A 17,883-nucleotide genomic window follows, 5' to 3' on the forward strand; every position below is an offset into this window, starting at 1 on the left:
TAAATCCAAAATGGTTTCAACAATTTAAAAGTTACTATTTTAACGTGCAACCTTAGTCCCTAAGGCGTGGTTAGGTTGGTTAAGAGAGTTGTTAAAAGCAATATAAATACTGTATAATATAATACAAAAACAATAAATCCAAAACTGTTATAACCATTTATAAATATAGATTGAATAAAAAAAAAACTATTTTTAACATGCCAACCTAAACCCCACTGGCGGCGATTAAGGTAGTGTTAGACGCTTAGGGTTGTATATTACATTATACTATAAATATAACGAAAATGATGAGTTAAATTCCATCACATCAAAAATCGTTCTAATGATAATAAATAAAGATTGCATTAAAATAAAGATTGAGGTAGTTTTAGATGCTTAGGGTTGTATATTACATTATACTATAAATATAACGAAAATGATGAGTTAAATTTCATCACATCCAAAATCGTTCTAATGATAATAAATAAAGATTGCATTAAAATAAAGATGAATTTCTTTAAACGTGTAGCCCTAACTTTCTGAGCGATGGTAATAGTAGTATATTTTCTGTGACGATAGTTGTGGTGGTAGAGGGAGGCGGGACGGGTATATATTACGCTATTAAAATAAGTTAATTGTCATCACATAAAAATCACAATTACAACTATTGTATAGTAAATAATGATTTTCAACGTGCAGCTATAAACCCCCGAGTGGTGGTTGTGATGTCTGTGGGGGTTGTGGTGGTTGAGGGGTTGGCGGGAGGCGCGCCACCGTCTAGTTTCTAGTCCAGTGGTGTCAGAGGTGTTAGTAGCGTGGTGTCTGCGAGAGAGCGCAGAGGTACAGCTGATCGTAAACTCGCGCCCGCGCTCGCGTGTGTAGTGTTGTGTTGTGACAAGTTTGGTGTTGTGCGCCCCAGCCCTCTTTGGATATTGGATACCCATTTTGGTTAGGAAATTGAAACCTTCGAAAAAAATAATTTTGGATATAGTTATATTTTACGTAAGTTAATTGAGTGTAACGTCAGTGACGTTTTTTATTTTTACAAAAAATATTTTTTATAGTAGGCCTTTATATAGCTATACACAACCTCTCACTCAATACATTTTTTAGTATTTACAAAATAATTATAAGTTTTACACGAAAGTTAGTCACGAATTTAAGCCGTCCACATTGTAAACTGTTAACATTGGTACAGTGAGGACTGCTATGTTAGAATAGAGCAAAAACACGAAACTGCCGCTCTCTGGTGCAAGTTCGACACTAACAATAAGGGTAGCTAATAATTTCCTCAAATTCTCGACCAAGGGTCTTGGGATGGTTTACAACCAGTCCCTTAGTCCCTTCCTTCTTTTACACAATGACAGACCTCTCTTCAGGTCATATTCGCAACTCGAGTTCGGGGTGTTCGTTGCTTGTACTATCATTTGCCGCTGCTTCAATCGGTTTACACGTCGATCCTCGTCTATAGGCCTGAGTTAAATAAAATTAGTATAAATTGATGTAACAGTTCTCCGGGATCTCTGTAATTACCATGTAATTACAACATAAACACTTTCAATAATATATAAAAAGATCGAATAATGTATAGACCGAATAAAACAGTGTAGGCATTAGCGGTACTCCTAACTAGGATGCATACAATGTTAACTTCTGTCAAATAGCTGTCCGGATTAAGCAAACGTATATGTATTAATGCGGGTTCACTTTTTCAATGGAAATTTCAAGCAGTTTTATATTGTTGAAACCACTTTTCAAACGCGTACATCACAATATCATCACAAACAAAAGTAGGCATATTAAATGTAAGTAAACCAGTGTTCCCCCGTTCTAAATCTATAGTTGAAGTACACGTTCACTAAACATCCATGCTTTATATAACTTAAGTTGTCCATTGTTGATCAAAATAACTGGATAGATTTCGTCAAAAATATTTCTTTTTAATTTTTAATACCTACGTTAGATATTTGCAGTGGTGAACATGGCTGTAGTTATGAGCTCCATTCATCTTTTTCCTCTCTAAAGTATTCCTTGATAAAGTACAGAGGGTCCTTCAGTAGTTCCTCTACTTTCTTTTTAAAATTCTTAAGAGGGAGTTTCTTTAAGTCATGGTGCAGGTGGTTATAGAGTCTAATGCCATAGTCATTTGTGGTGTCATATCTCCTCAGCTCACCAGTTAACGTGTGGTGTTTACAGGGGTTAAGCCCCCCAAATATAGAAACCCGTCTAATAGTTTCTTAACCGCTAGAATGCTTAGTTCGACTACCATGATTGCAATTATACCTACACGGTAATGAAATCACTAGTGACAAATTGTCCTCCGAGTGAATTTCCTATTATTCCTCAACCAAAAAGAAGGTTGGAAGACTAATCCGACTTAATTAATTGCTATTATCATCCTTATCCTACTTATTACAATCATTTCACTTCATAAACTTGACTGCATAATTTACAACATCACCTATCTACTGCTAATAAGCCAACACTAATTTTAATTTTGTTAAATAGGTACTATTTGTTAATATTTTGACCTAGCCTATTACTTTAATTTTGAATGGCCCAATAAAATTATGATTTTGAACCCTCCCCCCAAGGGCTTTGCCTCCAGGGAGCCAGAGGCGAAACCTACGGCAACTTTTCTGTGGGGATATTCGCACCTTCAATTCAATCTGTTTTTTGTTACATTCGTAAAATGTTCTAATACTGATTTTTATTGGTATTCTAGCAATATATAGAGTGTTCTGACATTTGGACTCAGATCACTGTATGATTATGTCATCACTGTATTTTCCTTAAGCATTTCACCTTCTTGGATAAAGCGTACGCTGCCCTCTAAAATAATAAGAAATTTAGTCACTCATACAGTGACAACGATGAGGATAAGTTTGATCGCTATGAGTGAAACATAAGGGTTTCAGGTTTATGCTATTTGATAGCTATTTAACACCAAGAGATTAACCGCTATCGTCGTCGAATATGGATAAAAGCGGTGCAATTCAAACATTGAATTCCGTTAAATTAAAGGGTAAGAAAACGAAGAACATAATATGAATCAACGCATCAAAACAACCCCTGATGCCATATTATTTAGCGTTAATCATTTCGAGCTAAAGCATTTCTACAAAACTATAGGGACCAACACCATTATCAACGTGCATCAACATTATGATCAATCAGTTGTCGAAATTGTATACATGATGAACCAAACGGACTCTCGATAAATCGGATAGTTCGAGAGATATTGTATTGTATAAAGTATAAGTTAAATGCGATGTTTTAGGTACATAATTGATTTTTGACCATTGATTGACTTTTAATCACAATGAATCGTTTAGACATTACTACTCAATTGTATGAACGTACCATCTTACATAGTACTCTATGTGTACGATGTGAAGGGGTTCACATTACTGACATAATGTGGTGACCGATATATTGTGCTTTGCTAAGCTAAGTTTATATTATATTCCGGAACCATTATTGAACGATAATTACCAAAAATGCAAACATATGTTGAACCCTTAAATTTGAGATTTTTAGGCTTCTTTCAATACTTCTCTACCGTAACGAGTCACTTAAAATCACCACTTAAGTTTGTAGCTAAGTCAAGGATGCTATAGAGTACTGTAGTATCACTGTTTCAGTTTCTTCACAAGTAAAGGATTGGGGAGTTTCAGGAATTTTTGAACATTTGGTTTATAGCTGGTTGTTTAAGCTCATCTACATAAATCAGGTGGTTTCTTTAAAACAGCTTGGTCTATTGTGCAAGTAAAATAGGTTATAGGTAAAGCGACATCCATAATATTAATAAGCCGCTTTGATATAAAAAAATATACTATGTGCGAGGTACCTATAGATATATATTTAGCTAGCCTCGTTATTATCAGTAAGGTACCTTAATGATATACCAAAATTATATTTAATAATCCCGACAATCCCAAAAACTTGTTCTTAGGCCTCATATTGCCCCCCCCCCCCTTCACTAAAATCATTCAAAACATTCTAAATACGTGCACAATCTTAATCAATCACGAGGGGTATCTTTTATTTAGCCTATGTATAAAATATTGTAGAAGTTAAGAATATATACCCTGAGCATATGTATTTCACCCTAGCTAGATTTCACCTAACGTTTGGAGGCAAATTAAGTAAAGTTTCGTACTGCCAGAATAAAAAAAGTGTTAATAAACTTATGTTGTACTTTGGCTTATATGAGTTTCTGCAAACACTATTTAAAATATAGTTAGTTGCTGTTAATCAGTTTCAGTTAGCTCCATTAATATCAGAGGTTATAGACGAAATCGATCGTTTGTCTTTTAACTGTTTACTTGCATATTGTAAATATTTATATCAGTGTGGGGTTTTAATGTCAGTAGGTGTTTAGTGTTATGTCGTGATTTCAACAAAGCGAGTGCCCAAGGGTGATTGAATGTTTAACAAGTATTTATTATTTTTTTCGTTCTTTTATTTTAAACTTGACACACCAATTTGTGCGTGGAATCGGTCTCTAAACTCTTAGGATGGCAGACTATTGAAGTTAACAGAATGCAAAAATGTGTGTGTCATTCAGTGAAACACTGTAGGGTTCCTTTGAAAACATATTTGTAACAAGTAAAATGATGTTTATGAAATTGCCGTTTTGGTACTTTTTCACAGCAAATCTCACTAGCCTACTCAGTGAGAATAGTTGATGCTTATTACAAGGCTAAAATATGGTTCGGATTCCACTATAAACTGTAGGACCCTTGTACTCCTAGGACAGCTGTGTCTATGAAATGTCGTCCTTAGTCACTAACAAGACTACAAGATCGCGCCATTCATCCTACACTCATCTCCATTCATAGTTGGCATAAAATACCTATCTTCGTATGGTCGCCATTTCAAAGTATTAAAGTATTTATGATGGCAGACTTGTGAAGTTAGCAAAGCCAAATTGTGGGGGGCCATCTACCAGTGAACGCACTGTAGTGGTTACGCAAACTGCTGGAAAGCGCAGGATTGCGTTAGCGCTGCTAGCCAGACATTCACACAACTTTCCAATTCGCGCACTTTCTTTTCCCGCGTCCTTCGTTGCTGACATAACACCGGACCATCGCCACGATCGCGTCGAATTATCGCTCCGAACAGTGTATAAACGGTGGACATAGAGAGGGTGGGTAGCAATCAGAAACTAGCTGGTACGTGGGACCATCGCCTGGATCGCTCCGAACAGTGTATAAACGGTGGACATAGAGAGGGTGGGTAGCAATCAGAAACTAGCTGGTACATGGGGTCATCGCCTGGATCACTCCGAACAGTGTATAAACGGTGGACATAGAGAAGGTGGGTAGCAATCAGAAACTAGCTGGTACGTGGGACCATCGCCTGGATCGCTCCGAACAGTGTATAAACGGTGGACATAGAGAGGGTGGGTAGCAATCAGAAACTAGCTGGTACGTGGGACCATCGCCTGGATCGCTCCGAACAGTGTATAAACGGTGGACATAGAGAGGGTGGGTAGCAATCAGAAACTATCTGGTACATGGGGCCATCGCCTGGATCGCTCCCAACAGTGTATAAACGGTGGACATAGAGAGGGTGGGTAGCAATCAGAAACTATCTGGTACATGGGGCCATCGCCTGGATCGCTCCGAACAGTGTATAAACGGTGGACATAGAGAGGGTGGGTGGCAATCAGAAACTAGCTGGTACATGGGGCCATCGCCTGGATCGCTCCCAACAGTGTATAAACGGTGGACATAGAGAGGGTGGGTAGCAATCAGAAACTATCTGGTACATGGGACCATTGCCTGGATCGCTCCCAACAGTGTATAAACGGTGGACATAGAGAGGGTGGGTAGCAATCAGAAACTAGCTGGTACATGGGACCATCGCCTGGATCGCGTCGAACAGTGTATAAACGGTTGACATAGAGAGGGTGGGTAGCAATCAGAAACTATCTGGTACATCCGACCATTGCCTGGATCGCTCCCAACAGTGTATAAACGGTGGACATAGAGAGGGTGGGTGGCAATCAGAAACTAGCTGGTACATGGGACCATCGCCTGGATCGCTCCGAACAGTGTATAAACGGTGGACATAGAGAGGGTGGGTAGCAATCAGAAACTATCTGGTACATCCGACCATTGCCTGGATCGCTCCCAACAGTGTATAAACGGTGGACATAGAGAGGGTGGGTAGCAATCAGAAACTATCTGGTACATGGGGCCATCGCCTGGATCGCTCCGAACAGTGTATAAACGGTGGACATAGAGAGGGTGGGTAGCAATCAGAAACTATCTGGTACATGGGACCATTGCCTGGATCGCTCCACACAGTGTATAAACGGTGGACATAGAGAGGGTGGGTAGCAATCAGAAACTAGCTGGTACATGGGGCCATCGCCTGGATCGCTCCGAACAGTGTATAAACGGTGGATATAGAGAGGGTGGGTAGCAATCAGAAACTATCTGGTACATGGGACCATTGCCTGGATCGCTCCACACAGTGTATAAACGGTGGACATAGAGAGGGTGGGTAGCAATCAGAAACTAGCTGGTACATGGGACCATCGCCTGGATCGCGTCGAACAGTGTATAAACGGTGGATATAGAGAGGGTGGGTAGCAATCAGAAACTATCTGGTACATGGGACCATTGCCTGGATCGCTCCACACAGTGTATAAACGGTGGACATAGAGAGGGTGGGTAGCAATCAGAAACTAGCTGGTACATGGGGCCATCGCCTGGATCGCTCCGAACAGTGTATAAACGGTGGATATAGAGAGGGTGGGTAGCAATCAGAAACTATCTGGTACATGGGACCATTGCCTGGATCGCTCCACACAGTGTATAAACGGTGGACATAGAGAGGGTGGGTAGCAATCAGAAACTAGCTGGTACATGGGACCATCGCCTGGATCGCTCCGAACAGTGTATAAACGGTGGATATAGAGAGGGTGGGTAGCAATCAGAAACTATCTGGTACATGGGACCATTGCCTGGATCGCTCCACACAGTGTATAAACGGTGGACATAGAGAGGGTGGGTAGCAATCAGAAACTAGCTGGTACATGGGGCCATCGCCTGGATCGCTCCGAACAGTGTATAAACGGTGGATATAGAGAGGGTGGGTAGCAATCAGAAACTATCTGGTACATGGGACCATCGCCTGGATCGCTCCGAACAGTGTATAAACGGTGGATATAGAGAGGGTGGGTAGCAATCAGAAACTATCTGGTACATGGGACCATTGCCTGGATCGCTCCACACAGTGTATAAACGGTGGACATAGAGAGGGTGGGTAGCAATCAGAAACTAGCTGGTACATGGGACCATCGCCTGGATCGCGTCGAACAGTGTATAAACGGTTGACATAGAGAGGGTGGGTATCAGTAACAGTCAGAAACCATCTGGTACACCTGCCTTTCTTCAGGATACTCAAAACCCCTTCCAAACTCATGACGAGCCTTCGCGAGATAAATACGTTGGTCTTTCCGAGTACTACTCAAATGGCATTCTGCTGAATGGAGAGCTTGTCACAGAGATACTGATGTTAAATGAAAGCTTGGACCATGAAACATGTCAGTACTCCATGAGGAGTAGATCCAGAATATACAGGTTTACGACGGTTTAGACAAATACTAATCAAATATCTGCGTGTTTTTTTTCAATTTTTTTCATTTCAAGATGAGTTTGTAATATGTAGCATATCAATGATTAATCTACCTGAACATTTGCTGTCGTGGTTATAAAGTTCAGAGGTCACCGAAAAGATTGGTTCTATGACATTGGATCAATACTTGTTAAAAAGGCTTCTGGATTGAATTGGCCAAGTGGATGGATTACCACGAAACTGCTCGTTTGTTTCAGACCATAAAGAAAGTCTTCATTTCCTCCGAAATTTTGAATACCAAGATTCTATGGTTCCGTTGCCATTTCAACCTACTTAGTTGATTTTACTAGCAACTTTTACGTTCAAAGAAAAGCACATGGTAAAGATAAACAAATTCTCAAGTGACAAATATGTTTCTCATCTGCGCTGGCCGCATATCATGATTTGTACACGTAAGTGATCGTGTAATGTGGATAAATAATTTTTATCAAACCTGTGTTATTTATAGTCTATCGAAATCTCGGATATTATTATAAATGTCTTTACTACATAAGAGCTTGGAGACGACGTGCCATTCTTTGATCAAATAAACTAAATTAATAATGTGTCATATATTGATTACATTTATAAATAAGCTCATAAAATGGATCAATGTCTAAATTTCGATGAAGTTATATTAATTGTAGTGAAATATATACAATATAACCACCCTCAATTAATTCCAGGCCGTGGCCTTCGAAGTGGCAACATCGCAAGTAGGGTTGTAACAGCTGTTTTGTTTTTAGTCAGCTAAAATGGTATTTGTGTATTTTTTTAAGAATACGATGGTTTGGTTACTGGGCTATGGAAATATTGACTGCACTTTAAATGTACAAAAATAGATTTTCAATGTAAATATTGATATGTTTTTCAACTCTATATGTTTTATTTTCAATCTTTTAATAAATTCGTGTTAATAAATTTAAATTTAAATTAATAATACGCGAATTAATGAGCTGGTGTCACCTGTCTGCCATGTTGTCTTATGGGACGTCTAGTGCTAGACAACACTACTTGCAACGTTGCCAATTCTACCAGGCCGCGGCCTGGAGTTTAAGGTGGCCGTGATATAACTCGATTATAAACACGTTTTCTTATATTATTCACGACTTTTTCGGCAATATGAGGAGAAGAACTTAGTCGGGAAAATACAGCTGACGTCCTGATTCTCATAAGGGTAAACACTTAAGCCCCCGACTTATGTATGACAGCTGTCATTTTGGTACAGTATAAGGAAAAAAGTAGTTTACGATATTTTATAAAGTATTGTTTACAGTGAACCATACGTTCCCCAAACATTCTTATGAATAATTGAGGTCGCTGAATCCCACCTAATAATCCTGTCCAAAGCTAAAAGAACAATTTTTGACGTCACTGCCAAAAATGGAAAGATTCAGATCGATGAGTTGAAGTATTAGTGGTTGAATGCAATGTTTCTTTAGTAGTCATGAATTAACCTGAACAAATCAAATTTGCTATAAAATTAGTGTACTGGTCGGAAACCTACCCCCGAAATCCCTCCGCAAGAGTTTAGCTGAAAATATACGACCCGAAATTTCTCCCCCTGGAAATCTGAACCTCGATTAGAAAATTTGTACGACCCGGAATCTTGGGCGCACATGAAAAGAGCCCAAAAACTCAGGCAGACGCTTGAAAAGCGCCCAGACCTCCAAGGTCCCTCCCTAGAACTTTCACAACGGGTTTTCAAAGGAGAAAGAACCAATAACAAAGTTGAAATACATGAATTTATTTACAATATTAAAAGATACACTGTTAAAAGATACATTATTAAAATATAGATTATTAAAAGATATTTACATTACTAAAAGATATAGTCTGTTTACCTAACCTAACCCAACCAAACACAACACTATTTCAGAACACGAGTCAGCGTCCTCCTCAGGTACCTGTGGAGACCCGGGCTCTTTCCATGCTTAAGATTAGTGAACCTTTTTAGGGATTAAAATTTCGGGCTCATTTCATGTGCTCCGGGAATCTTACCCCACACTAGCAGAGAACCTTCTAAGGTTTACTCATTCGTAACATTTCTGGTAGAGTTTGAATGCCAGAAGTGTGACGTCACTAGAGTTTCTAAACAATTTAGCAACTTGAAGAATCTAATAAAACCCTATCTTTAGAACGATGGTAAAGCCTAGAAAATTTGAATCTCGAAACCCAATTTCACGTGGCTTACATACCTGGTTAAAGTGGTAAAAATTAAACTGGACAGCAATAGAAATGTTCAAATGGTCCTATGTTGATATGAAATAGAAATTGAGCTTATGACCCTTAACAAGATAGCACGAGTATAAACTTAAGACTTACTTTAACTTAGAGACCCGTAATCTCATTTAAACAATACATACTTAAATACATTTAACTTACTCATATCACGTAGGGGGCTAGATTCTCGGGGATGGAATACCGGGGGAAGGAGCAACATTCTGGTCTGTACAACCAAATTTTAAAATTTTGGGTATATTGGCAGGAGGGTAAGATTCAGGCATTTGTTTACATTATCATGCTATGTATCATTTTACTCATATAAGTGAATTACCTAAGGGGGTGGAAAATGCGCGAAAAATTGACAAAACGATATTTTCCTATTTGACTTCCAAACTATCTTGCTGTAGCTTGTAGAACATCCACGGCCGCACCAGCCTACACGGTTTAGAGGCTTATAATTCGGTGGAGATTTGGTGAGCCGCGAAGTGCGCATAATAGCTGCGAAGGACGCTGTGCAGTCAGTAACCTGGAATATGGCACAAGGTTACAAGTGCCGGCCCTCTAGCTCTGCCTTTGCCTCTCCATCTCCTCAGCGTTCAGCAAGAGGCTGCAGCTCTCCAGGCTTGCAGATCACAGGAGCCAACTATCAAATAAATTTTTAAATCAGTTTGCATATTGGAAATTTGGCCAATCTGACTAAAGGTTCGTTCCGAGAGTGCGGCATTATTTATAAGAGCTGTAAAAAAAGTGCCTATGAAATATAAAAGTTAAATTTACCAACCTTGTGAGTTCGATTGCAAATTTATTATTGGAGCAAAGTGGCTTTTCTGTTTTTGTGTTCTTTGTAGCAGCAAACCTAAGTAGAACTCTTTGAGCCGACGTTGTTTTGCTGGATCTAAAGTGCAGATATTCGTTTTATGAACCTGTATGAATAAAAGGTGCATGAATTTACTGTAAATCCAATTAGAAGGTATATTTTCTGCGACCGGAGTATTATTTAGTAAACATAGCTTTGATGTTTTTTTTTATTTTTTTGACTGTAATTCTGTTACCCAATTTTAATCTTGTTAACTTATGATCTACAACAAAATTTACTTGATAATAAATTTGTCACTTCGTATTGCGTTTCTTGTATTATTGCTTCGTACTTGGTTACACTGAAGGGCTAGGCCTACTTTTCGCCCAGGTTAAAATATAAATTGTGAACGCTAATTGAAACATCCAATTGTTCAATTGAAAGTTTGCATCTTTTACCCTACCTATAAAAGTGTATTTCAGTTAAACTAATTTTGAAACAATCAGGATTTATTACTAGAAGATATATTTTTCCTTGCTCTCTGACAACTTGCATACAAAAATGTTCAATTATTCATACATACCTAAATTAATCTATACCCATAAAATAGTGTGGGATTGAGTGAGAGGTTAGTGTATAAATGAGGGCTCGGGCTGTACACTACAATCGTGGACCTCCTGACTCCTAGGTGATGGCAGCCTCCGCAGATGGACCCAGGACGAGGGAGCGACCCCAGACGCTGTAAGATGCAGTCTGCTAACCCATCGACTTCCTGTGATAAAAATGACTCGACTTTGACCGATCACCTGGACAACACGTAGTTACCGGTCCAACAGCCAGTTGGAGGAATACTTGTAATTACCTGAGCTTAGTGTAGTGAGTGAACATGTTTGAAATGTGGAGTAGTGTGAACGCCAAGTTGGAGGCAGAGGTTGGAGATGACCCTAGGAACTTGACGAATGGACAACAGCAACCCCATACGTCCACCGGCTCCATCAAAGGTAAGGGTTGTTATATTAGAAAACTGGGGCACGCCCCTCGGAGATCCTTCGAAATCTTGATCAAGCCTTAGCAATGCATTCTTTTCAGTCCTTCGGGAAAATTCTGCATCCACCCTTCGAGGGAGGGGCTTATGAATCTCCCAACAGTATGGATGGAGTATGGATGGTTGGGATCCTTAACCGAGAAATATTTATAAAATGTCAAAAGTAAGGGTTGCAATATTAGATGAGAAAATTGGGACACGCATCCCACCCAAATCATTGCGTCGACATTCATCCGCAGCAGTGCCTTAGCAATGCATTCTTTTCAGTCTTTAGGGAAAATGCTGCATTGACCCTTCGAGGGGAGGGGTTTAAGAACGAGGGGCCTTAACCGAGAAATATTTATAAAGTTTCAACGATAAGGGTTACCATATTAAATGTGAACACTGGACACGCATCCCACAAAAATCATTACATTGCCGTTCTTCCGAAGCTGTTCCTTTAGCATTGCATTCTTATACTGTCCTTCGGGGAAATTCTGCGCGTCGACCCTACGAGGTGAGGGGCTAAGAATGAGGGACCCTTAACTAAAAAATATTTATAAACCTTCTGAATGTACGGGTCTTTGGAACAAGGTGGCGTATACGAATGTAGTTGATGTAAATGAATGAAGACAATACACAGTATTCAGGTAACAAATATAAATGAATTATTAGTTAAATTTTGTGAAACTAACTCTAACAAACCCCATTTCCACAAATCATGCACAATATACTGGATTTGACGCGTCTGGACCTATACCCCTCTACCATTCCCAAACTAAATCAACCTATTCTGCACCCCCTTAATTATAATTGGGCAGAAATTTTAGAATGACTGCCACCTTCTTGATACGATGCGTTGAAAGGGGAAACAATTCAGGGAAATTGGGCCATTTTCCGGCCTTACGACACTCTACAATGAGAAGCATTCATTTTTTCATTTTCGATATAGTTTTGAAAGCCGCTGCCTGAAGTTGACGGCGAAGGGAGAGTCAGTACTAGACCTCGGCATGGTCCGTCTAAAGCACTGTTTTACTCCTCTATATCGAGGTACTCGTGGAATCGAGATGAGAGGCTAGGTTGGGTTTGGTGGGTGGTGGTCGATGTTTTCAGCTCGGATAACACACTATGGCCTAGTCGGCGCCGTTCCAGGCTAGCTTTATTCACTTCCGTATTAAAGGGGATGTGCCTTCAACACCCTAAACTAAGTTTACGTAATTTTGACTAATCATCTAATCTTAACATCTCCTAGTATACACCGTTTGAGTAACTTAACAGAAGTATAGTGTGGTAGTACAGTAATATGTATTTCTTACAAAACACCGGTTGGGTACCATTTAGCTTTGGTGGCTATCTAACTAAGCTCTAGACTTAATAATCCATTACATTCCCAAATTAATTAAGAAATTTTATTGTAATTATTTTTTTTGTTACTATTTATATCGTCTTACTAAAATCTGTTACACTGCAATCTATCAATGATGCTAGTGACGATGTGATCCATCCATACAATTGGGTCTTAAGTCATAAGTGGCCTGCTGTGAATTCAGATCAAGGTGACTTTTACATGTAAATTGTAAAATTAAATTAGTAAAAACACCCTAGACTCTCCGACGCGCCGATCATGACGCGAAAAAAAATAAATAAGTTGACGCGTATGTGTGCTTTCGTCTTTAAACGTTTATGAAATTTAACAGCCCTCAGGAGAATTAAACATGCCCTTGGAATTCCTGATGATGGCTTCAAAATGACTAAGTAGGGTCTAGAGAGGTCTAGGTCGGGACTGTAGTTGCCCATGATCGCTTGTACTGTATCAGACGTGTGAGCTAGGGTCTAGATGATCATCAGTGGGACAGGTCGGGGCTGTAGTTGCCCGGGATGGCTTGTACTGTATCATACGTGTGAGGTAGGGTCTAGATGATCATCAGTGGGACAGGTCGGGACTGTAGTTGCCCGGGATCGCTTGTACTGTATCATACGTGTGAGGTAGGGTCTAGATGATCATCAGTGGGACAGGTCGGGGCTGTAGTTGCCCGGGATGGCTTGTACTGTATCAGACGTGTGAGGTAGGGTCTAGATGATCATCAGTGGGACAGGTCGGGGCTGTAGTTGCCCATGATCGCTTGTACTGTATCAGACGTGTGAGCTAGGGTCTAGATGAGTATTTGTGGGACATGTCGGGACTGTAGTTGCCCGGGATCGCTTGTACTGTATCATACGTGTGAGGTAGGGTCTAGATGATCATCAGTGGGACAGGTCGGGGCTGTAGTTGCCCGGGATGGCTTGTACTGTATCATACGTGTGAGGTAGGGTCTAGATGATCATCAGTGGGACAGGTCGGGACTGTAGTTGCCCGGGATCGCTTGTACTGTATCATACGTGTGAGGTAGGGTCTAGATGATCATCAGTGGGACAGGTCGGGGCTGTAGTTGCCCGGGATGGCTTGTACTGTATCAGACGTGTGAGGTAGGGTCTAGATGATCATCAGTGGGACAGGTCGGGGCTGTAGTTGCCCGGGATGATTTGTACTGTATCAAACGTGTGAGGTAGGGTCTAGATGATCATCATTGGGACAGGTCGGGGCTGTAGTTGCCCGGGATGACTTGTACTGTATCAGACGTGTGAGGTAGGGTCTAGATGATCATCAGTGGGACAGGTCGGGGCTGTAGTTGCCCGGGATGATTTGTACTGTATCAAACGTGCGAGGTAGGGTCTAGATGATCATCAGTGGGACAGGTCGGGGCTGTAGTTGCCCGGGATGATTTGTACTGTATCAAACGTGCGAGGTAGGGTCTAGATGATCATCAGTGGGACAGGTCGGGGCTGTAGTTGCCCGGGATGACTTGTACTGTATCAAACGTGCGAGGTAGGGTCTAGATGATCATCAGTGGGACAGGTCGGGGCTGTAGTTGCCCGGGATGGCTTGTACTGTATCAGACGTGCGAGGTAGGGTCTAGATGATCATCAGTGGGACAGGTCGGGGCTGTAGTTGCCCGGGATGACTTGTACTGTATCAAACGTGCGAGGTAGGGTCTAGATGATCATCAGTGGGACAGGTCGGGGCTGTAGTTGCCCGGGATGGCTTGTACTGTATCAGACGTGTGAGGTAGGGTCTAGATGATCATCAGTGGGACAGGTCGGGGCTGTAGTTGCCCGGGATGACTCGTACTGTATCAGACGTGCGAGGTAGGGTCTAGATGATCATCAGTGGGACAGGTCGGGACTGTAGTTGCCCGGGATCGCTTGTACTGTATCATACGTGTGAGGTAGGGTCTAGATGATCATCAGTGGGACAGGTCGGGACTGTAGTTGCCCGGGATGACTTGTACTGTATCAGACGTGTGAGGTAGGGTCTAGATGATCATCAGTGGGACAGTTCGGGGCTGTAGTTGCCCGGGATGGCTTGTACTGTATCAGACGTGTGAGGTAGGGTCTAGATGATCATCAGTGGGACAGGTCGGGACTGTAGTTGCCCGGGATCGCTTGTACTGTATCATACGTGTGAGGTAGGGTCTAGATGATCATCAGTGGGACAGGTCGGGGCTGTAGTTGCCCGGGATGACTTGTACTGTATCAGACGTGCGAGGTAGGGTCTAGATGATCATCAGTGGGACAGGTCGGGACTGTAGTTGCCCGGGATCGCTTGTACTGTATCATACGTGTGAGGTAGGGTCTAGATGATCATCAGTGGGACAGGTCGGGGCTGTAGTTGCCCGGGATGACTTGTACTGTATCAGACGTGCGAGGTAGGGTCTAGATGATCATCAGTGGGACAGGTCGGGACTGTAGTTGCCCGGGATCGCTTGTACTGTATCATACGTGTGAGGTAGGGTCTAGATGATCATCAGTGGGACAGGTCGGGACTGTAGTTGCCCGGGATGACTTGTACTGTATCAGACGTGTGAGGTAGGGTCTAGATGATCATCAGTGGGACAGGTCGGGGCTGTAGTTGCCCGGGATGGCTTGTACTGTATCAAACGTGTGAGGTAGGGTCTAGATGATCATCAGTGGGACAGGTCGGGGCTGTAGTTGCCCGGGATGGCTTGTACTGTATCATACGTGTGAGGTAGGGTCTAGATGATCATCAGTGGGACAGGTCGGGACTGTAGTTGCCCGGGATCGCTTGTACTGTATCAGACGTGTGAGGTAGGGTCTAGATGATCATCAGTGGGACAGGTCGGGGCTGTAGTTGCCCGGGATGACTTGTACTGTATCATACGTGTGAGGTAGGGTCTAGATGATCATCAGTGGGACAGGTCGGGGCTGTAGTTGCCCGGGATGGCTTGTACTGTATCAAACGTGCGAGGTAGGGTCTAGATGATCATCAGTGGGACAGGTCGGGGCTGTAGTTGCCCGGGATGACTTGTACTGTATCAAACGTGCGAGGTAGGGTCTAGATGATCATCAGTGGGACAGGTCGGGGCTGTAGTTGCCCGGGTTGCATCTCTTCCCCCGCCGCTGCAGCAGCTGCACTATTGATTTTGTCTAGCTTTACCGCACCCTCTCTATCCTTCTACTAACAATTTACCTGAATTACAGTATATTTAAATAATAATATTAGGCTTTCCTTTGAATTAACCATTTATATTTGGTTAAATGTCGTTTCTTTCATTCCTTACCCAAACTTGTAAGTTGTAATCTTGTAACTTGTAGTGTTGTAAGTTTTTACAACTGATCGCATTTTGTTTATGTTGTAAAAGTGTTTTTTTTTATATGGCCATTGGCTTTCAATATAATTATAATTGATTATTGTACGATCTATAATTTCGGCTTTGGTCTCCATACACTGACTATTCACCTACAAATTAAAATGCGTCAACTTTCAGATACAGTTATATAAACTAAGTCTTAGTGAATTTCCCATACAGGTAATAACTATATTGATATTGACTATAGATTGATGTGTCATTATCATGTAAGAACTTAAATCATGAATAGGAAGCTTAATTGAGCGTCATACAGTGTCGATTATTCTGTCCTACACACCAAATTTTTAGGCAAGTCAAACTTAAAAGAAATATTTATTGCAAATTATAGTATTCTGTATGCCACCCAACGCATTAGAAACTAGTATTGCACAAAAAATTATTTTTTACAATAACACATTGTGAGAAGCTAAGATAGAACTACATATTCCATCCCCAAGTTAAAGTTGTCACCAGTTTTTAAGTGAAAATGGACGTAGCAGTGACGTAGCCAGGGGGTCCTGGGGGAACAGAAAAATATTATATTTAAGACCGGAAGGGGGGGGGGTCCTGGGGGTCCGGACCCCCCCCTTCCGGTCTTAAATATAATATTTGTCTGTTATATTAAATGTAAAATTATATAATCATACTGTATTGACGTTGGGGTTGATTATTTTCAATACCAAGAGAGCTAAAAAATACCGTTTTATGGCCTATATTTTTCAAATTTTTCCGGGACCCCCATTTCACCCCCGGACCACCCCCCCCCTCGGTCGGTCGACCCCCTTATTTTGAAATCCTGGCTACGTCACTGGACCTAGTTGAAGTGAGTAACCGACAGACTGCTGATGTAAATTACTGATTCTGCGTAATGCTCCGACTTTTGACCAAGTCAGATTGATAGAACGGCTTATTGTAGGATATAACATATTTTATGTCACGTCAGCTATCTCAGTGACAAGAAATAAGATAGAAAATATAATTTAAGACGTTGCGCAATATGTTACAGTCTCACAGAACTATTCTGTTTTAATAAATACTCGTAATTGGTGACAGTTGTTCTACATAGATGGTAATATCTGCTTCAGTAACTAAAAGTCAATGGTATACATGGCTACAGTCTATATGGGATGTCAACTTCAGTACTGTCATAATGGTGATACCAACCATCTCTTCGTTGATCTGATTTTTCTTCTGCTTCGATCAACATTGTGTTCACATTTTCCCCAATCTGCCAATTCGAATATAAAATATCGCCAAGTGTACAAAAGCGAAAGTGTGTAGGTAAGTAATTAAAGAGCTTGCGTGAACGTTGGGATATGACGTAACCAAGAGAAAGCAGAATACGCAACCGCTCTGCGGACTGTCGAGTGTTGGGTGAGCAGGGTTGCTGCCACGTGGGGACTGCCATAAAGTGACATCCCTTAGAGCCTTAGAAGTTAGAGTACAAGTTATTATTCATTTTTAGCGAATTTACCAGATAGGGAATACGCGATTGCCGTAGGTCTCGTGGTAAGATCTTGGGTTTACTTTTTCGTTTT

General features: G+C 41.2%; 1 protein-coding gene across 4 annotated transcripts in view; it reads left to right on the top strand.

The window, feature by feature from the left end:
* The window catches only part of LOC128998075 (probable nuclear hormone receptor HR3), a 123,594-nt gene that overhangs the window by 47,623 nt on the left and 58,088 nt on the right, over nt 1-17,883 (top strand). The window contains exons 1-2 of one of the 4 annotated variants that reach the window (XM_054424058.1): nt 817-981; nt 11,322-11,634. The exons of 2 other annotated variants lie outside the window; for them this stretch is intronic. In XM_054424058.1, coding sequence (XP_054280033.1) covers nt 11,520-11,634 — 115 coding nt within the window. In that variant the 5' untranslated portion in view covers nt 817-981; nt 11,322-11,519. Of the gene's footprint in view, nt 1-816; nt 982-11,321; nt 11,635-17,883 lie in introns of those variants that run through there. One more of the 4 variants, XM_054424059.1, reaches the window with a different exon arrangement.

Source organism: Macrosteles quadrilineatus, unplaced genomic scaffold (genome assembly GCF_028750875.1).
Source record: "Macrosteles quadrilineatus isolate MER2022 unplaced genomic scaffold, UCM_ALF_1.0 Scaffold_7__1_contigs__length_78375512, whole genome shotgun sequence".
Classification (NCBI taxonomy): Eukaryota; Metazoa; Arthropoda; class Insecta; order Hemiptera; family Cicadellidae; genus Macrosteles; species Macrosteles quadrilineatus.